The following is a 23039-nucleotide window of genomic DNA, read 5'->3' as shown; positions in this document are numbered from 1 at the left end:
AGAAGTTGGTTCTTTGAAAGAATTAATAAGATCGATAAACCACTGGCCAGACTTATCCAAAAGAACAGACAAAGGACCCAAATTAATAAAATTATGAATGAAAGGGGAGAAATCATGACTAACACCAAGGAAATAGAAACAATTATCAGAAATTATTATCAACAACTGTATGCCAATAAACTGAGCAATCTGGATTAAATGGAGGCCCTCTTGGAAACCTATAAGCTGCCAAGACTGAAATAGGAAGAAACTGACAACCTGAATAGGCCAATAACCAGTAACGAGACTGAAGCAGTGATCAAAAACCTCCCAAAAAACAAGAGTCCAGGGCCTGATGGATTCCCTGGGGAATTCTACCAAACATTCAAAGAAGAAATAATACCTATTCTACTGAAGCTGTTTCAAAAAATAGAAACAGAAGGAAAACTTCCAAACTCATTCTATGAGGCCAGCACTACCTTAAGCCCTAAACCAGGCAAAGACCCCATCAAAAAGGAGAATTTCAGACCGCTATCCCTGATGAATATGGATTCCAAAATCCTCCACAAAATCCTAGCTAATAGGATCCAACAATACATTAAAAAGATCATCCACCACGACCAAGTGGGATTTATCCCCGGGATGCAAGGGTGGTTCAACATTCGCAAATCAATCAATGTGATAGAACACATTAATAAGAGGAGGGAGAAGAACCATATGGTCCTCTCAATTGATGCAGAAAAAGCATTTGACAAAATAAAACATCCTTTCCTGATTAAAACTATTCAGAGTACAGGGATAGAGGGAACATTCCTCAAGCTCATAAAATCCATCTATGAAAAACCCACAGCGAATATCATCCTCAATGGGGAAAAGCTGAGAACCTTTCCCTTAAGATCAGGAACACGTCAAGGATGCCCACTCTCGCCACTACTGTTCAACATAGTATTAGAAATCCTAGCAACAATCAGACAACAAAAAGAAATAAAAGGTATTCAAATTGGCAAAGAAGACGTCAAACTCTCTCTTTTCGCAGATGACATGATATTTTCTGTGGAAAACCCAGAAGACTCCACCCCCAAATTACTAGAACTCATCCAGCAATTCAGTAATGTGGCAGGATACAAAATCAATGCACAGAAATCAGTTGCTTTCTTATACACTAACAACGCAACTGTACAAAGAGAAATTAGAGAAATGATTCCATTTACAATAGCACCAAAAACCGTAAGATACCTTGGAATAAACCTAACCAAAGAGGTAAAGGATCTATACTCCAGGAACTACAAAACACTCATGAAAGAAATTGAATAAGACACAAAAAGATGGAAAAATATTCCATGCTCATGGATCGGAAGAATAAACATTGTTAAAATGTCTATGTTACCCAGAGCAATCTATACCTTCAGTGCCATCCCGATAAAAATTCCAATGACATTTTTCAAAGTGCTGGAACAAACAATCCTAAAATTTGCATGGAATCAGAAAAGACCCCGAATCACCAAGGAGATGTTGAAAAAGAAAAACAAAGCTGGGGGCATCACGTTGCCCGATTTCAAGCTATATTACAAAGCTGTGATCACCAAGACAGCATGGTACTGGCACAAAAACAGACATACAGAGCAATGGAACAGAACAGAGAACCCAGATATGGACCCTCAACTCTATGGTCAAATAATCTTTGACAAAGCAGGAAAAAACATGCAATGGAAAAAAATGGTGCTGGGAAAATTAGACAGCCACATGCAGAAGAATGAAACTCGACCAGTCTCTAACACCATTCACAAAGATAAATTCAAAGTGGATGAAAGACCTCAATGTGAGACAGGAATCCATCAAAATCCTAGAGGAGAACATAGGCAGTAACCTCTTTGACATCGCCCACAGCAACTTCTTTCAAGATACATCTCCAAAAGCTAGGGAAACAAAAGCAAAAATGAACTTTTGGGACTTCATCAAGATAAAAGCTTCTGTACAGCAAAGGAAACAGTCAACAAAACAAAGAGGCAACCCACAGAATGGGAGAAGATATTTGCAAATGACACTACAGATAAAGGGCTGGTATCCAAGATCTATAAAGAACTTCTCAAACTCAACACCCAACAAACAAATAATCAAGTCAAAAAGTGGGCAGAAGATATGAAAAGACACTTCTCTGAAGAAGACAAACAGATGGCTAACAGACACATGAAAAAATGTTCATCATCATTAGCCATCAGGGAAATCCAAATCAAAACCACATTGAGATACCACCTTACACCAGTTAGAATGGCAAAAATGGACAGGGAAAGAAACAACGTATGTTGGAGAGGTTGTGGAGAAAGGGGAATCCTCTTACACTGTTGGTGGGAATGCAAGTTGGTATAGCCACTTTGGAAAACAGTGTGGAGGTTCTTCAAAAATTTAAAAATAGAGCTACCCTATGACCCAGCAATTGCACTCCTGGGTATTTACCCCAAAGACACAGATGTAGTGAAAAGAAGGGCCATATGCACCCCAATGTTCATAGCAGCGATGTCCGCGATAGCCAAACTGTGGAAAGAGCCGAGATGCCCTTCAACAGATGAATGGATAAAGAAGATGTGGTCCATATATGCAATGGAATACTACTCAGCCATCAGAAAGGATGAATACCCAACTTTTACATCCACATGGATGGGACTGGAGGAGATTATGCTAAGTGAAATAAGTCAAGCAGAGAAAGTCAATTATCATATGGTTTCATTTATTTGTGGAACATAAGGAATAGCATGGAGGACATTAGGAGAAGGAAGGGAAAAATGGTGGTGGGGGGGGAATTGGAGGGAGAGATGAACCATGAGAGACTATGGACTCTGAGAAACAAACAGGGTTTTAGAGGGGAGGGGGGAGGGGGGATTGGTTAGCGCGGTGATGGATATTAAGGAGGGCACATACTGCATGGAGCACTGGGTGTTACACGAAAACAATGGATCGTGGATCACCACATCAAAAACCAATGATGTATTGTATGGTGACTAAAGTAACATAATAAATTAAAAAAAAAAAAATTCCGTAGTGGACCAACTCAGAAATTTCTAGATGAAAAACAGAATTGGTTTGGTAAAATAAAAACCTCTACCTAAGAGTAGCATAAAAGAAAATTTCTAGAGAGGGAGGAAAAAACAACAGAATTGTACAAAGAGTATGAAAGGGTCCCAGGTAAATAGTTAAAAATGTTTGCAAAATAGAAGCCAAGTAGACCAACCTTTTAAATATATAGACAACCCCTAAATATAATGCAGGAACATCCCCCAATATGTAGTCTAAATAAAATGAACTAACTGCCTTGGAGGGTGGGATCCTAGCATGAGTATACGGGTCTAAAAGAGAAGGAAATCAGGAGGCCTAAAAAAGACATGGAGGGGAGCCTGAAAGAAATCAGTTTTGCCTGGAAGTAATAAATTCGGTTTTTCATCCCTGTCATTGGTTTGGCATCTGTGGATAATGTTTACTAACCTACCTGCCTCCTCTACACACTTCAAAGTTAAGTACACCCCACTTCTAAGAACACACAATCAATAATTTCAGCCTTTGGGAAAACTGATCTACTCAAGTGCAGAGGAAATATACAGCAATTTTCTCATCAATTAAAAATTAATAAAGTCTGTGCTATGATTCTACAGAGAACTTCAGGGGCCCACAGAGCTGTATAATTCCACCTAAGAGTGTGCTGGTACCTTCCGCCTTATAGAACACTTTCTACCCTATGCTTCCTTGGAGGGAACATCTGGTGGATCATCTCACCCTCTTGCTGTGACAGTATTCTCAATGGACATCAATACAAGGGAGGGACTGGCGAGCTGGAAAGGGAAAAACACCCTGGATCCATAGTCCCGGTCAGAAGCTCTCTCTGCACTGGAGGCAAAACCTAAAACCTGAAACACTTGCTGTCACTCAACGGGAGTGTGCACTTCCCTGACCAGATGGTTCTCACACTCAGGGAGACACTTTACTGTTTGTGTCACTTATTATTACACATTCCAAAAGCTGACATTTCTCCACAGGATGTTTATATTTGAAAAATAACTGGAAAAAAACCTAAATATTTGTATCTAAATTGATACTGAAAGTATTGAAAAAAAATTTATATGGTAGTCTATTATTTTTATGTATGAGTTCACCCGTGAGGACCAAGCTTTAGTTCACAACATCCTCTACTTGGGATATATACACAAAAATTAGTTTTTGTTGTTGTTTCTCCCTATAGATGTTTTTAGAATTTAGTTATTTTTTATTTACCTACTAAATTATTCCTTGCTGAGTTTATGAGCTATGGGTGATGACCTGTGGGTGGCTTGTTTGCCAAAACTCTGAATTACACTGTACCTTTACTCAAGAGAAATGACAATACACATCCTTTACGTGAAATCAATGTTCATGGTGGCCTTAGGCATAACTGCTCAAAACTGGAAACAATCCAAATGTCCATCATCAGGTGAATAGATATACCAATAGTAGTATATTTATGTAATGGATTACTAGTAGTAATAAAAGAACCAAACTTCTATCACATGCAGCAAATGGATGAATCTAAAAGTTACTGTAAGTGAAAAAAAGGCAGATACAAGAGTGCATTTTGTATTTATAGTTCTATTTATGTGAGAGTTAAAACCAACCTAAGGTGTTAGAAATCACCATAGAGCTTGCCTGGGTAGGAGCAGGAGGACAATTGGCGGGGAAGGGCCTCAGAGAGATTTCTGCTGTGATGGAAATGTTCTGTTTTGATGGACTTGGTTGTATGGGTAAAAACATGTTGGAACTAATTGAATTACACACCTAAAATACATGCACTTACTGTTTGTAAATTATACCTCAGTAAAAAACATAAAAATAATGTGATTCCTTAAAAAAATTTAATTCTTCTCTTCAGTGTGATTTAAGGGGCTATTGCTGCTACGAACCAAGAACCCACAGCTGCAATAATGGGGAAAAAGTTGTTCTTGAGAAATAAGAATTTGTTTACTGAAATTTAGAAAAAGAGTGAGACAAGCTAAAAAACTACATTCACGACCAAGAAAAAAAATCACTAATCTGGAAAATAAAGATGAAGAAACAGAGCAAACAGACTAACATGAGAAGAAATTTAGAAGATACTGAAATTCAGGGGCGCCTGGGTGGCTCAGTTGGTTAAGCGTCTGACTTTTGATTTTGGCTCAGGTCATGATCTCAGGGTCGTGAGATGGAGCCCTGCATCAGGGTCCGCACTGGGGGTGGAGCCTGCTTAAGATTCTCTCTCTTTCTCTTTCCCTCTGCCCTTCCCTTTCCCTCCTCCCCCATCTCTAAAAAAAATTAAAAAAAAGAAGATACCGAAATTCAATTTAAGCCTGGCAACAACCATCTAATATGTGCTTGTGGAGGCGGGTGGGGCACAGAAAATAGGGGAAAAAAAATGACTTAAGACATAACAGAAGACATTGTCCAGAAACTAGAGGGGAAAAAAACAGTTCTCAGGTGGAAAGAACTTGTCGAGCAGAGACCAAAATGAATGAAATAAACGGCAGATCCTCATGAAAGTTCAGAACTCCAGGAAAAGATTCGAAATAAATTAAAAATTCAAAAATTCAAAAATCGGCAGGGTAAACAAAAAAAAAAAACCTCATTTATGAAGGAATGAGATTTAGGCAACTAAAATAAGAAAAACAAATAATGTTAAGAGTGCAAAAGTCAGTCAATTAGCAATAACAGAAATTCTACCATAAAGGTTTTCCAGGACAGCTAAGGTTTTCTATTAGTAACGGTTAGTCAGGTGACACATGTTCCTATCGGGAACATCAACATGGTATCCAGAGTTTGCTAACCATCTTGTAAGCATAAGGATTAAATCCGCATGCTATGGTGGCAGCATAAAAGTAAAAAGGTAGAAGTTCATGCTAAGACTGGCATTGCGTTGTATTGCACTTGTACCCGCAATGGTCTACCCACCAGCAGTTACTTGTTTTGTGATTAAAACAAACTCCTACTTCTTTAAAGTTCTTTAGATTTTCTTTTCCACAAAACAAACACAGATGTAACTGACATTGTTTTTAACAGATGCTATGATTGTATTCTGCAGTGAATTAGGAATCAATAGCAAGTGCAGCCATTTGATTTTCACTTAAGACACGGAAATAAACTAGATCAACTACTTTGCTTTTTCAGTAGACTAACACCTTGAATGACTAATTCATTTTTGTGGACTGCACATCTTATCTATACAAGAAGTGATTTGTAGAGGTTTGTTATGATGTTAGACTGCATTGTAAGACTTTTGTAAATGCCAAATTCAGTGGCATTTGTGATTTAGAGTCAAGAGTCAACTGCATATAATACGTAAACAGACTATTTAAGTAACTTATTGAAAAATAAACACTTTGGATATTAATAAAATCATAAGATGTCATGTGGACTCTTTTTTAAAGGTTTATTGAGCTATGACATACAATTAACTGCAAATATTTAAAGAGTAAAGTCTACAGTTTGATGTTGTTTTGATAAATATGTAGGCCTGTGAAACCATCACCATAGTCAAGATAATGACCAAAACCAGCACCACAAAAATGTTCTTATATCCCTTTGTTAACCTCTCCTTCCCTCCTCTCCTCATCCATCCCCAGGTCCCCAGGCAATCACAATCTTCTTTCCCTTACTACAGGTTAGTTACGTTTTCCATAATTTTACATAAATTGAATCTTTTTGGTCTGGCTTCTTTCACATGGCATAACCACTTTGGGATCCATCCATGTTGTACATATCAATAGTTCATTGGTTTTTATTGCTGAGTAATATTCTGTTGTATGGATATGCCAGAATTTGTCCATCCATTTATCTGTAAGTAAAAAACTGTTCCTCTTGTGCTAGAAACATTTGTGGCTCAGTCTACTGTGCTAGAAACATTTGGGCTATTGTGCTAGAAACATTTGTGACTCAGTCTTTGTATGAATATATATTATGTATGAGTAGAACAGCTGGGTCTGTGGTAGGTATATGCATAACATTTTAAGAAACTGCCACATTATTTTCCAAAGTGGATGGACCATTTTACATTCCCACCAGCAGTGCAGGAGAGCATCAGCTGTTCTGCACCCTTAGCAGTCTTTTTAATTTTAGTCATTCCATAGGTTATGTGGAAATATCTCACTGTGGCTTTATTTGTATTTCCATAATCACTAGTGATACTGATGAGCACCCTTCATGAGTTTATTTCCCATCCACATCTTTTTGGGTGAAGTATCTATTCAAATCTTTTTCCCATTTTAAAAGATGAGAAAAAAAAAACAATCTTCTACCACTGGAAAGCTCAGGGAATATTCTTGAAAGAGAAAGTTGATTTGTTTTCAGAAGTAAAGGATTTGTGCGCTTAAGTTAAGGGAACTAAAGGTTAAATACTAGCAGGGAGCAGACTGGGGATAATTTTTAATATAAAAAAATTTATATTATTTCTATAAACAATTGGGGTTATATTCTGGGATTAAATGGGAAAGTTAAGTCAGATGATCAAATCTCTCTTTCCTAAAACCTAATACGGTGAACAAAACATAACTTAAAAATAGGAAAAAAGATTCCCAGCAACATTCACATGAGTGGTGACTGGAGAGAGAGATATTCCAGGAATAACATAAATTCTTTTCTATAATCCAACCCCCCTCCCCATCAAAACAGCACTAATGAAGAAAGCGAATGGAGAAAATTTTTAAAAAGACAACCATCATGTCCAAATTATGAGAAAAGACAACCAAAAGTGTGAGTAACCACACCTGGGTTCACTATATGCACATTCAAACAAAGACTCTCCCCAACACCATCTCAACAGGGAGGAGGGAACCTACTGGGATTCACCATTCTGCCTTTTGTTATCTGGGAGGAAGTTAGGAGAGGGAGTATGAGGACAGAAAAATAAAAAAAGAAAAAAGACTACATAACTTCCACCAAACGAGACAAAAGATAACTTAAAGTAGGAGTGCACATAGAAACCTGTGAGAAAATGCTCTGGGCTAAACCATAAATGAAGTCACCTTTCCTAGTTGGAAATAGATAATAAGCTCCATCCTCCTCCTCAGGCTTGCCTGACTGTGCCCTCCTCTGGGTCACCTGGGAGGAGAAGTGGGGATGGGCAAGCAGGGAGATGGGGGAGGGAGGGAGCACTGGATACCTGGGGTTACATGTATGGTCAAAAGAAAGGCGCCTGATCTTCACCTTGCACTGGACAAATAATAGAAACCTGAGGACACCTGCTTCTCCTCCAAGAGATGGACCTATGACTTGATGGAATGAACATTCTTATGAGAATTTTTTTTTTTTAAAAGATTTTATTTATTTGACAGAGAGAGAGATAGCAAGAGCAGGAACACAAGCAGGGGGAGTGGGAGAAGGAGAAGCAGGCCTCCCACCGAGCAGGGAGCCGGATGTGGGACTCGATCCCCAGACCCTGGGATCATGACCTGAGCCGAAGGCAGACGCTTAACGCTGAGCCACCCAGGCGCCCGAGAATTTTTTTAAATAAAAAAAAATGTAAAGGAAATAAATCTGCCCCAGAAAAGGCCTACAGTCATTAGTTCTCTGGGTATTTATCTGTTTTTATAGAGCATGCAGTTATTTGTGGGTTTAACTATGAAACTTGGCTTTATTTACTGCTGAATGTTTTCCTGCAAATTGAGTAAAGGTGGATAGGTATGTTGAGAGCCGTAGCTATCCAGCCATCTTAATTATGGTGCACTGTTCTGAAGTTCTGCCTGATTGTCTTGAAAAAATGACTTTTTTTTTTTTTAAGATTTTATTTATTTGACAGAGAGAGAGACAGCCAGAGAGAGAACACAAGCAGGGAGAGCAGGAGAGGGAGAAGCAGGCTTCCTGCAGAGCAAGAAGCCAGACGCGGGGCTCGATCCCAGGAGCATGGGATCATGACCTGAGCCGAAGGCAGACGCTTAACCATCTGAGCCACCCAGGCACCCTGAAAAAAATGACTTCTTCATTCATCCCTACCCCAGGTTATCCTGCTGTAACTTACCAAGGAACCACTTGTTTTGATAACTCCTGGCAGCTCTTTTTCCTCCTGGGTTCCATCCAACTGAGCAGTATGGTTATCACAGGTATCACCTGGCTAATGAGAGAAATGAAAGTCATTTTTATCCAGGCATATCTGTCCCAACATGACTGTTTATTCAATTATACATTATATAAGACTCTTCAAATGTATAGCCATGTGGTGATAAATGGAGTTAATGACTACCTGTGCAATGGTAATGGCATTCACCAATTCGTCCACAATTAATACTGATCGTGCATTACAGCACAAGTTGTTCTCAAAATCCACTGTTAATTGCCTGCCAAAATCCACTTTTCTTTTCTTCTTTAACTTCTGAATATCACGATCTGCTCCAAAGATGCTATGTCTAAACTAAAAAGACTAAAGTGTGATCATGTGATGGCTATGACCAATGAGATGCAAGTAGACTCCTACTTGCTAGAGCATCCAGGAAGGCTAATGCTTTCTTGATAAAGTGGATAAAATCCGCTGGCTGATGCTGCTGCTTCTTCACATGGACACAGTGTTTGTGATGCCCAGATACTTGATAAGCATTAAATATTAGCCCACAGGCTAAGTGGAGCAGACTGGAAAGATGAAAAAGTTGGTAGATCCATGCTAGGGATATCGGCCACACCAGCCCCAGACTTCTTATTTTATAAGGACAATAAATCCCTAATCATGTAAGTCATGAAGCTTACTGATTAAACAACCTATGCCACTTTAAAATCAGACTTCATAACTTTTTGTAATGATTTATAAATCAGCAAGAGTGGTCAGTTTTTTTCAATCAAGAAACTAGAAATACATTAGATTGACTAACTCATAAACACATAAGACTGAACCCAAAATTTCATTCCCATTCACTGAATATTGTAAAAGCTCTGATTTTCATTATGCAGCAAGTGTGTTTGGAGACTATTCTGATTGTGATAGATGGCACTGTAGGTCTTGTGCATATGCTCTAAGATTTTTAGCAGCATTAATGATATAATGGCAGTCCCCAAAATAAGATGCAATTATTCTATTCCATGACTGAAGCAACATTTTGCCAAATTAAACATACTGGGTATCAATGAAACCATAAACTGCTACATGAGACTTCAGAAACTGTTGTTTTTCATCTTGCTTTTCCATATTTTCTAACTTTCCCCCAATGTGTATGCATTATATTAAGAAAAACAGACATCTGTTTTGAAGTGGAAACAATGCTAAAGAGGCAGTACAAGAAACCAGGTCAGGGCAGAGGACTGAGAGCACACTGCTCACAATCACTCCGAACTTGAGAAAGGTATGTATTGTTGTAAGAACAGCTCCAAATGGCACTGGAAACCAACAAGGTGTCCTAATAACAGATGAGAAATTGTTAGAAATTCCTGGGAAATAAAATGTAAACAATGTATTTCATAATTGTACAGAACTTAGCTTAAGAACAGCATAAAACAATTTTTGCTGGCAAGGAAAGGATAAATCTACAAAAAGCAAACATACAAACAATCAAGTAAGCTCAGTGTGAAAATTACAAAGGGCAGGAAGGGGCCTTAGCTCAATGGCCACAATAATGTATCATAAAGTGTGTCCTCAACCGGAAGGGCCAGACAGACCTCCCAGAGGCTCCCTTTACACCAAACAGCAGGCAGCAGCTACCTATGGATCCAAGAAAAGCACTCTGGCTGAAGTGAACCACCTGCCTTGGGAAGTTGTCCAGGGTTGAGAACAAAACACATCTCAGTATCAGGTAACTCTGGACCTCCATGAAAGTCATGGAAGGGAGAATAAAAGGAAAACATCAGTTTTTGTCTTGCATAGCAAGAAATGAAGCCATTTACCACTCTCCCTTTGGTGTGTGCATGTGTGTGCACACATGTGCATATGAGCGTGGATACTCACCCATATGTACAGTTAAACTAACTTCCATTCACATACCTTACTGACTTACACAGTATCCAAAATCAGCCCCCTCATTCCATAAAGAATCCTTTGGGAAATTATCAGCAATAACACACCGTAAGTCACTAATTGGTTAATCTAATCCATTAATAAATATAAATCAATCACCAAGGACCATCAGACATTGGAGAAAATTAATGTAATGAATAAGTAAGTCACTCATGGCGAAAAATCAACATTCTAAAAAAGTACAGTGATAAACATTCTGGGAAAAAGAATTGAGGGAAGGAAAAAGGCTTAAAATAACTTGATTTCAGAGAGATTTGAGAAGATTTTACAACCATAAATCAGGACTATCACAATAAAGTGGAAGTCAGTGAAAAAGAAGGAGTTCCTGTCAATTAACAGTATGACTACTGAATTAAAAAATTAGCAGAGGCTCAATTATAACCACTCATGGCAAAAATGAGAATTAGGAATCTCCAAAATGATATAGACAAAATCTACTAGCATACAGAACAAATAGGAAAAAAGTAAGGAAATATAACATACAATTTAAGAACTATGTGAGTTTAACACGCAGGCAATGAAAGGAAGAACAGGAAAATGGAAAAATAAAGTAATTAAAGAAATAATGGAAAGAGAATGGCCAGAACTGAAAGAAAAGGAACATTTTTCAGCAACAAAAAGCTAAGTGTTGATGATGATTTTTAAAAAAGATGTCAGGGGCACCTGGGTGGTGCAGTCAGTTGAGCATCCAACTCTTGATTTCTGCTCTGGTCATGATCTCAGGGTCATGAGATTGAGCCCTGCGTGAGGCTCTGGGCTCAGCCCGGAGTCTGCTTAGGTTTCTCTCTCCCTTTGGCAACCCCCCACAACTGCCCTGCCAAACACATGGACATGAGCTCTCTCTCTCAAATAAATCTTTAAAAAAATAAAAATAAAAAATAAATTTAAAAAAAGATGTCATATCCTGATGACAGTTCAGGTCTCCTACACTAAAGATAAATGTAAAAGGCTTCCACAAATATAAAAATGAGAGAAGGAAACAAAGGAATAAGATTTAGAGAGACATCAGACTTCTCAACATTAATACTATATGAAAAAGCAAACATTAATATTTACAAATTTCTGAAAAAAATTAATATAGGGCCTATCACTTTGATACTCAACAATTTAGGATTTATGCTTTTTGGGTATGAAAATTTAGTATCCACAGATACTTATTGCCAGATTTGCTCAAAGGGTAAAAGGTGCAATCTGCTAAGAAGATGTAACATTTTGTAATACATATGATTATGCAAATTAATATTTATACTATTCTCTGTAGTTACTCTGCTATGTTAGCCTTCACCATCTTCCTGGGAGAAAGAACAGTACTCGCTTTCTCATTCTAGAAACTGGTCAGTAGTTCAGGGGTAGGACTGGAACAAAACTTTATGTCCTCTTCCATCTCACTGTAAGATTTCTTCACGTGTTTGGCACCACACTTGCCCCTTTAATTCACCTTTAAAAGGTGATAAGACCTTCAAGGAATTGAAATACGTGAAACAGCGATAAAAGGGAAAAGAAACAAAAGATACCTAGACTAATCATGAGAGTCCATGGCCAGGGTGGCTGTGTTGGGTGTGGTATATAAGACTTCAAATAAAGTTCACTCTTCCGTGCCGCCTTGACATCTGGTAAAAGCGGAAGGACCATAGCGCTCTAACTACAAGCTCCCCTCCTACTCTGCCCCTCATATAAGGTCCCCTAGACAGACAATGCTCCTTATCCAGGGGACCAGACACAATTCCTGCTTATCCTTGAGTAATGGGTTTCAGTTCCTTGTCAGCCGGTGGAATTATTCAAACAAGCCAATCACATCCTCCCATGGGAACCAAGGGGCACCTCACTCTCTTGATACTACACAAAGCCCGCCTCCTACACCCTGATTATTCATTCTGTTCCCAAGTGCACCCCACATGTGGCTCTGTGTGGTGTCTTCCTCCCCCAGGCTGTGAGAACATGTGATAATAAATTGCTGTTGCTCTTGTCTGTCTGTTGCTGAATGTCAAGTCACCCCTGTAACCCTAGGGTGGGAATCCCTCCCTCACCCACAGGATGAAGAGGAGGCGATCAAAATTGTAGACAGAGTCAGCTAGGATAAAAGCTGACAGAAATCCACTATTTGAAAACACTAGTATCTACTCTGCATGTGCCTCCTCTGGCTGGTCTGAAGGAATAAAGGGCAGACAGAGAAGAATCACAACCTGGATCAAGAGTCCTGGTTGGAAGTAAGGTGTGTAAGACTCCCTATGATGCAGGAACAATCTAAAACTTGAGGACACTTCCTGCCAACTCAACAGAAAAAGTAAAGACTTCTAACTAAATGGAATTAATACTCTTATGAGAAAATAATGAAATTAGAAAAAAAAAAACTAGTGACAAAATTTGCAATACAGGATTGCTCACAGCCCCAGGTGACCACACTCCACCTCCAGAACTTGACATACCCCTCAGGCAACAGAAGAGCAGCCAGAACACAAACTAGACACATCCAAATCCTTAAGCAGAATCTGGAAGGAACCAACAGCTGGCCTGTATTGGGACAATTTTTTAAGATCCAAACAGAATGTCCCACATAAAATATGTGTAAGATGAAAATAAGCTGTATAGAAACTAAAGATCATCATCATCGGTATTGATCAGATCAAGGATGGTACAAGGGTTACTCTTAGAACATCTAAAGAATCCCTTTTCTTCTGCCAGGAAGAAAAAAAGTAGAGCTTAAGAGAAGGTAACACATGAGTCTTAACAGAGGAAAGTCTCTCACGGTAAATTTTCTGCTGCCATGAGTCCAAGTGGAGGCAGATGTCAGTAAACCCATATCCTTCCATGTCTCTACTCCGGGTGCATCACTTCAGTAAGAGGACCCAGGCCTTATGCCAAGTGGTATAGATCATGGCATGAGATTCGTCTCACACACACAAAAAACCTTCTACTGAGATCATGTCATTAGCAGTTATGAACTCAGATTAGCACTCTTTGAATCTCTGAACTAAAACAGACAAGGTGGGCTCTAATGAAATGTGTTTACCTCCTGCGCTAGATAGTGCACTTTTCCCCACTTACTGTTATACATATAAGATGCTACAGTGCTGCCTCCCATAAAATATTTACATAGAGAAAAAAACTGAAATGTCAAAGTATTTCTTATATTGAGAATTAAATAAATATTGAAAGATACATGGAGAGTAGCATAAGACTTTCCATTACGTGTTCAGCAGAAAGAACAAAAGTTTAGCTGATGACGTCCCCAACATCTTGACTTCTGGCTGGGCTGGAACTGCAGCTGTGGTTTTGTTGCTGTAAGTGCAGACAAGCCACGTAATTACTTGTGGATTTAACTAGTTAATTATTCATTCCTGAGTTTAAGAGTCTCTGTTTCCTTCTTTCTTACAAGGCAAGTAGGCATTTTGCTCAAGTTTTCCTGACTGCCTTGAAATACTTTTCCTAGCCTCCTTACTCTTAAGTCCCCTTGCTTCATCTTACCAGTTGACCATTTCTGCAAGGAATGGCTGATATCCCTTCTTCATCCAGGGTCACATCCAAAAGAGGAGCTGGGATACAATAAAAATCATCTGGCTATTGAGAAAAATGAAAGTGCATGTTTATTCAAGGCATGTTCTCTGCAGGGTAATTGTGCATTCAATTATCTGTTCTGCACATACGTGTACATTGACACAGACTTGTGGAGAGATCCATAGATCTGACTGCTGTGCACCAATCACTGCCATGTAGCCATTCATCTGCCAATACTGAGAGCCCACTACATTCAGGGCATGGTGACAGACACTGGTCTCTCTGGAGAATACTGTTAACTGTTTACCCCAAACCCAATCACCAGTCTTCCTTAAAAGAATCCTAATTTTTTTTTTCCTCAGGGACTTTTGTGTCCAACTAAAAAAAACGATTTCTTAGGCTCTCTTGCAGCTGATGATCACATACATTTCTGCGCAATGAAAGGTAACTGGAACTCTACAGAGTAAGATTTCTAAGAAACTAAGGTCAGAAAGATAGAGTAAGCTGGTACAAGTTCCAGGAATGGCCAGGAACAGCCACGAACATGAATATAGTGCTAGGGGTGGCTCAGCCAACTTATAAGCAAAAGGATGAAGGCTGCATTTGAATGACAAAATAGAAAGACAGAAGGTAGATGGATCCATGCTGAAGCAAAGGAACACCTATCTTCACCTTCTTCCTAAAGAGAGAGAAAAAAAATCCAAATTTGTATAACTCATGATTTCGTGGATTTTCTGTTACATGCACTGAAATGTGTATATAGGTAATATAATCTTGCTGTTGGTTTTTTTAAATATTTTTTTTATTATGTTATGTGAGTCACCATACAGTACATCATTAGTTTTTGATGTAGTGTTCCATGATTCATTGTTTGTATATAATCACGTTTTTTAAAGATTTTTTTTTTTTTATTTGACAGAGAGAGACAGCAAGAGAGGGAACACAAGCAGGCGGAGCAGCAGAGGGAGAAGCAGGCTTCCCGCTGAGCAGGGAGCCCAATGTGGGACTCGATCCCAGGACCCCAGGATCATGACATGAGCGGAAGGCAGACGCTTAACGACTGAGCCACCCACGCACCCCATAATCATGTTTTTTAAAAGAGGGTACATGAAGGGCTCCTGGGTGGCTCAGTCAGTTGAGCATCCAACTTTTGATTTTGGCTCAGGTCATGATCTCAGGGGCATGAGATCAAGCCCCACGTTGGCTTCTGCACTGGGCTTGGAGTCTGCTTAAGATTCTCTCTCTCTCGGGTTGCTGGAGGAGAGGTTATGGGTCGGGGGATGGGAGGGAGAAGGGATAACTGGGTGAGGGGCATTGAGGAGGGCACTTGATGTAATGAGCACTGGGTATTATATGCAACTGATGTATCACCACATTTTACCTATGATACTAATAAAAAAAAATTCTCTCCCTCTCTCTCTGCCCCTCCCTCCCCTGCTAGTACAAGCACGTGCATTCTCTAATTAATTAATTAATTATTTCAGGGTGCATGACTACATTTATGCAGTTAGTTATGCTGGTCCCATCTTTGACTACTTATTTATCAATTATGAAATTGGAAATAAGACTGACTATTTTTGCTCAATTAAATGTGTTACTGAAAGAAACATTTGATTCACATCTTCTAAATATTAGAAACAAATATATTTGGGCACTGAAATTCTGCTCATGATGAATAATACTGAAGACTTTGTATTATGTATCCAGAGGTTGATTTAGTATTTGTGATTTAGTGTATAATAGCTCTACTAACACAAGGGTTAAATATTCTATTCCTTTATGGCTAGGATTCCACTGAAAATTATATTTATTGGATATTTAACTAAATCATAAAATTTTATTTGGGCCTATAGACGCAGTCATTTTTTACCTTGCTTGTCCATATTTTCTAAGTTTCTAGTAAAGATTATGTACTATTTTTATAATAATAAGGAAAAACAGTTTTTGGAAGAAACAAATAAATACTACTGAAGAATCAGCATAGGAAAATTGGATCAAGATAGCAAAATGCACATACCACTTTCTCCTCCCTCCGCAAATCACTCAAAGTGTCAAAAGAGATACCTTTTTCAAAGAGTAGATTTAGAAATCACTAAACATTTCCATTAACAGAACAGAAATTGTTGGATATTCCTGGAAGATTAAAAGCAAGCAAGAATGGTTTGATAAGGGCAGAGGAAAACCTCAACCTGAAAAAAGATACAAAGAAAAATGTGTAGAAGATAAATGCTGATCTAGAAAAAGCACATATCCAGCACGAGAATAAAAGCAATAATAAGGCATCCCCAATTCAGAAGACAATGGCCAAAGTAACCTAAGAATGTTTTTCCTGAACAAAGAGGCCAGGAAACCATCCCTCCCTCTAACACTGAACAGCAGGCAGCAGCTCAATGAGATTCCAGAATAAAACCCAGCAAGTGTCCTCTTGGTGACAAAATGAGTGCCTGCCTTGGGGTCAGGAGGAGTTTGTCCTGGTGTAGTGGTCCTGGACAGAAAATAAAATCGTGGGGCACCTGGGTGGCTTAGTCGTTAAGCGTCTGCCTTCGGCTCAGGTCATGATCCCAGGGTCCTGAGATCTAGACCCACATCGGGCTCCCTGCTCCGCGGGAAGCCTGGGTCTCCCTCTCCCACCACCCCCCCGACCCACTTGTGTTCCCTCTCTCGCTGTGTCTCTCTGTGTCAACTAAATTTAAAAAATCTTTAAAAAAGAAAAGAAGAGAAAAGAAAAGAAAAGAAAAGAAAAGAAAAGAAAAGAAAAGAAAAGAAAAGAAAAGAAAAAAGAAAAAAGAAAATTGCCCTTCGTTGGAGGCTTCTAAAAGAATATAGACAGAAGTATAAAAAGGGAAGTTAGGTTTGCCTGAAAAGCAAATAAATTACAATTCTTTAGGCTTATCATTACTTTGGAATTGATACCATATTTGTTTGTCTTAAAGTGAAGTGTGACAGCTGACACACTTTACCACTCACACAGGCCCAGACCGCATCCACTATGAGAGTTTTGGCGAGAAACTAAGTCTACATAACTGCAAAGGAAATATACAGTCTTTACCTATATTCATCAATCAATCAATCAACCTAGTCCTCCATTAATAAACAGGAATCAACACCCAAAGATCAAAATGAACTGAACAGTAATGTAATGATGCCAAAAATAAACAGAGGACCCTGAAGAAAATAGTAATTCAAGGAAAAGAAGACCACCTTGGAATTTAAGGTTTAATTTAGTACCTTCAGGAGTGTGAAAAAAGAGCAGATCGCTAAGATACAGAGGAAGTCAGGGGAAAGGAGAGGCTTCAGGAAATTAACAATGTGACTGTTAAATTTCTTAAAATTAGGGCGCCTGGTGGCTCAGTTGGTTAAGCGTCTGCCTTCGGCTCAGATCATGATCCCAGGGTCCTAGGATCGAGTCCTGTATCGGGCTCCCTGCTCAATGGGGAGCCTGCTTCTCCCTCTCCTCCCTGCTCTCATTCTCTCTCTCTCTCAAATAAATAAATAAAATCTTTAAACTTTAAATTTTTTTCTTAAAATTAACGAAAGGCTGAAATATCAATGCCTCCATGACCAAATTATTGTTATAAAAAAAAAAGAAGTTGAAGGGATAGGCAAGAATGCAGAACAAACATGCACACAAATAAAGTTTGGAAAACAAGAGAACATTTAAGAGACACTGAGATTCAATCCAAATAATGCAACAGTCATCTAACAGGAGTTCCAGAAGGAGATGAAGAAAAAGAAGGGAGTAAGTACTGGTTTTAAATGTTAGAAGACAATATATAGAACTAAAGAATGACTGAGCACTCATACTGAAAGAACTCACATAGCAGGGACTAGGATGGAGGTTGTAAAAAGGTAAAATTGGTAAAAATGCAAGGTTCCAACTATAAACATAAGGTTCAAAAGGCTTCCACATTGGCATATAAAGGAATGAGGTCAGTAGAGATACTGTGCTTCCCCACAGCCAACAGTGCACAAGAGAAGACAATGGACAAGTATCTCCAAAATTCTGGAGGAAAATTATTCCAAGCATGGGATTCAATGTGCAAAAAAATTAAGAAAAGACTAACATAATCTACCTCTCTTTTAAATTACTGAATTTATATCTTCACTAGGTAAGTACACTGGATCAGATTCATATGTTTAAGATTAATGCAAAGTTACCTCATGAAACTCATGATGTTAAATCTTCATTAAGAAAGGGAAATGGAAACTTTAGAGTGATGGTTCTATTATTCTATGTAAATGATGACAAAGAAAGAAATAAAGAGTAGGAGATGATGGAGGATGGGGGAGACAGAGAAACACACACACACACACACACAGAAGGAAGGAGGAAGTGAAGAAGGACAGAGGCAAACAAAGAGACAGACCAGGACAGACAGGTACTTTGGGCAAGAGAAGGAGGGAGAGAGGAATTGGTATTTATGCTGTCAAATTCAGATAGGAAACTTAAAAAGTTTAGGTATGTTTTTAAGAAACTTCCAAGTCCACTTGCAGAAACAGATGCTGAATTTTTTAGGAAGAAAATCTGTGAAGATGTTTATCAGGCCTGATACATGGTATATATACCATTTATTTACTAAATTTAAATTCAATTAACTAACATATAGCATATCATTAGTTTCAGATATAGAGTTAAATATTACATCAGTTGCATATAACACCCAGTGCTCATCACATCACAACCATCACCCAGTTGCCCCATCTCCCTGTCCACCTCCCCTCCACCAACCCTCAGTCTGTTCCCTATAGTTAAGAGGCTCTCATGTTTTTTTCCCCTCTGATGACTTCCCATTCAGTTTTCCCACCCTTCCCCTATGATCCTCTATGCTGTTTCTTATATTCCACATGTGAGCGAAACCATATAATTGTCTTTCTCTGATTGACTTCTTTCACTCAGCATACCATCCACGTCGATGTAAATGGTAAGTATTCCTCCTGTCTGATGGCTGAGTAATATTCCATTGTATATATATACCACTTCTTCTTTATCCATTCATCTGTCAATGGACATCTTGGCTCTTTCCACAGTTTGGCTATTGTGGACAATGCTGTTATAAACATTGGGGTGCAGGTGCCCCTTCGGATCACTACATTTATATATTTGGAGTAAATACCTAGTAGTGCAATTGCTGAGTCATATGGTAGCTTTATTTTTTAACTTCTTGATGAACCTCCATACTGTTTTCCAGAGTGGCTACACCAGCTTGCATTACCACCAACAGTGTAAGAGGGTTCCCCTTTCTCCACATCCTCGCCAACATTTGTTATTTCCTGACTTATTAATTTTAGCCATTCTGACTGGTGTGAGGTGGTATTTCATTCAAATTGTGGTTTTGATTTGTATTTCTCTGATGCCAAGTGATGTGGAGCATTCTTTCATGTGTCTGTGGGCCATTTGGATGTCTTCTTTCCAGAAATGTCTGTTCATGTCTTCTGCCCAATTCTTGATTGGATTATTTGTTCTTTGGGTGTTGAGTCTGTTAAGTTCCTTATAGATCTTGGGATACTAGCCCTTTATCTGATATATCATTTGCAAATATCTTCTCCCATTCCATAGGTTGCCTTTTAGTTTTGTCAACTGCTTCCTTTGCTGTGCAGAAGCTTTTTATCTTGATGAAGTCCCAATAGTTCATTTTTGCTTTTGTTTCCCTTGCCTTTGGAAATGGGTCTTGCAAGAAGTTGCCATGGCTGAAGTCAAGGAGGTAGCTGCCTGTGTTCTCCTCTAGGATTTTGATGGATTCCTGTCTCACATTTAGGTCTTTCATCCATTTTGAGTCTATTTTTATGTACAGCGTAAGAAAATGGTCCAGTTTCATTCTTCTGCATGTGGCTGTCCAATTTACCCAAGACCATTTGTTGAAGAGACTGTCTTTTTTCCATTGGATATTCTTTCCTGCTTTGTCAAAGATTAGTTGACCATAGAGGTGAGTGTCCTTTTCTTGGTTCTCTATTCTGTTCCATTGATCTATGTGTCTGTTTTTGTGCCAGTACCATACTGTCTTGATGATTACAGCTTTGTAATAGAGCTTGAAGTCTGGCACTTGCCACAGGTTTTCTATTTCTTCCTATTTCAGTTTTGGTAGTTTAAATGTTTCTAGGAATGCATCCATTTCTTCCAAAAAGAGACAGAGAAAGAGAGAACAAGCAGGCAGAGGGAGAGGGAAAAGCAGGCTCCCCACTGAGCAGAGAGCCAGATGTGGGGCTCATTCTCAGGACCCTGGGATCATGACTTGAGCTGAAGGCAGCGCTTAACTGACTGAGCCACCCAGGCGCCCCCAAACTTTCTTTTGTGTCCATTAGCATGATAAATGGTTCTCTACTCCCTCACTTTCAATCTGGAGGTGACTTTGGGTCTAAAATGAGTCTCTTATAGACAGTATATTGATGGGTCTTCCTTTTTTATCCAATCTGATACCCTTTCAGAGGTTTTCATTGGTGCATTTAGCCCATTTACATTCAGAGTAACTACTGACAGATACGGATTCAGTGCCATTTTATTACCTGTAAAGTCCCTGTTTCTGTAGACTCTGGTTCTTTTGGTCTGTTACTTTTGGACTCACTCTTTGCTTACAGGATCCCCTTTAATATTTCTTGCAGGGCTGGTTTAAGAGCTTACAAATTCTTTTGGTTGCTGGTTTTTGTATTTTTTAAGATTTTATTTATTTATTTGACAGAGAGACAGCATGCACAAGCAGGGGGAGTGGCAGGCAGAGGGGGAGGGAGGAGCAGACTCCCCACTCCCCAGAGCAAGGAGCCTGATGTGGGGCTCGATCCCAGGACCCTGGGATCATGACCTTAGCCAAAGGCAGATGCTTAACTGACTGAGCCACCCAGGTGCCCTTTTTTAGTTTCTATTTGTCCTGGAAGCTCTTTATTTTTCCTTCCATTCTGAATGACATCTTTGCTGGATTCTTGCCTGCATGTTTTTTAAAATTTAGTACCCTGAATATATCATGCCAGCCCTTTCTGGCCTGCCTAGTCTCTGTGGATAGTCTGCTGCCTTTCTAATGTTCCTACCCTTGTACGTTAAGGACCTCTTGTCTCGAGCTGCTTTCAGGATTTTCTCTTTATCTCTGAAATTTGCAAGCTTCACTATTATATATGTCGGGGTATTGACCTATTATTGATTTTGAGGGGGGATTCTCTGTGCCTCTTGGACTTGAATACCTTGAATAATCTTCCCAAGATTAGTGAAGTTCTCAGCTATGATTTGCTCAAATATACCTTCTGTCCCCCCCTTTCTTCTTCCTCTGTGACCCCAATAATTCTAATACTGTTTTGCATTATGGTATCACTAATTTCTCGAAGCCTCCCCTCATGGTCCGTTAGTTGTTTTTCTCTCTTTTCCTCAGCTTCCTTCCTTTCCATCATTTTGTTTTCTATGTCACTGACTCTCTCATCTGCCTCAGTTACCCTAGCTATTAAAACATCCATTTCAGAGTGCATCTCAGTTAAAGCATTTTTTATATTGGCCTGATTAGATTTTATTTCTGCACTAAGAGATTCTCTAGTGTCTTTTATGCTTTTTTCAAGCCTAGCTAGTAACTTTACAATTGTTATTCTGAATTCTGGGTCTGACATTTTCTTATATCCATATCGATTAGATTTGTGGCAGAGAGTATTACCTCTGGTTCTTCCTTCTGTTGTGAATTTCTCCTTCTAGTCATTTTGTCCAGAGAAGAACAGGTGAACAAGAGAACAAAATAAAAAATATCAACCATGATCCCAGTGAAATACATACTAGATAAATCTGAAGAGGTCAGAAACCAAAGAAGAAAAGAAAAAAAAGGGAAAAAAGAGTGAATATTATCTCACAGGTGGACAAAACAGGATAATCCACTTGATCCTGGGTGTATTTTGGTCTGTTTGTTAGAAGATACTAAATCCCAAAATTATAAAAAAATACATGTATATATATATATATACACACACACACACACACACACACACAAATAAAACTGAATACAGTGAAATGAAGCCAAAAATGAAGAATAATATAAATGTAAAAATGAAAATGAAAAAAAGCCTTAAAAACAGAGTTGATGAAATAAGAAACTAGCTGAAAAGGAAAAAAAAAAGAAAAATTTACAATGAAATACAAAAGACTCATGAGAAAAAAACCTCAAATTCTATATACTATTTTCCCTTATCACAGGAGTTTTTCAGTTCTGTGTGATCCATAAACTTGGTATTTGTCTGACGTTCCTGCTGGACTTCTGAGGGGAGGGCCTGTTGCACTGATTCTCAGGTGTCTTTGCCTGGGCGGAGTTGTACCACCCCTTGCCAGGCAGCCAGCGCAGTGTAAGCTGCTTCGGGTTGCTCTATGTGGCTTTTGTTCCCCGAAGGCTTTTTGCACTGCTTTAGAGGATGACAAAAAAGTAAAAATGGCAGTGTGCTGATTTGCTGAACGATCACAGCCCCCACTTTTCAGTGCACCCTCAGGGACAAGCGGTCAATCCCTTTTGTGTGCAATAAACTGTGCAGACTCCTGTGGTGCATACCCAAACAAATCCTCCTGGGGTGGGGTCTCATCATGGCCCCCCTGCTCGCTGGGCCCCCGCTTGGGGAGCAGTTGCCTGACCCT

General features: G+C 39.1%; 1 protein-coding gene across 9 annotated transcripts in view; it reads right to left on the bottom strand.

Annotated features, from left to right (window-relative positions):
* The window catches only part of ARHGAP28 (Rho GTPase activating protein 28), a 225329-nt gene that overhangs the window by 69698 nt on the left and 132592 nt on the right, over positions 1–23039 (bottom strand). For 7 of the 9 annotated variants that reach the window (XM_064577897.1, XM_064577900.1, XM_064577901.1 and 4 more), the window contains 2 exons: positions 14426–14518; positions 8984–9076 (listed from right to left, as the gene is read on the bottom strand). In XM_064577897.1, the coding sequence (XP_064433967.1) occupies positions 8984–9076; positions 14426–14518 (186 nt within the window). The remainder of the gene's footprint in view (positions 1–8983; positions 9077–14425; positions 14519–23039) is intronic. The other 2 variants (XM_064577899.1, XM_045887022.3) reach the window with 1 other exon arrangement.

This window comes from Mirounga angustirostris, unplaced genomic scaffold (assembly GCF_029215605.1).
Source record: "Mirounga angustirostris isolate CCGP_5_RB_7025 unplaced genomic scaffold, mMirAng1.0.hap1 SCAF_14, whole genome shotgun sequence".
In the NCBI taxonomy this organism is placed as follows: Eukaryota; Metazoa; Chordata; class Mammalia; order Carnivora; family Phocidae; genus Mirounga; species Mirounga angustirostris.
The sequence above is the reverse complement of the archived record's forward strand: the minus strand, read 5'-3'. Positions and strand labels throughout refer to the sequence as shown.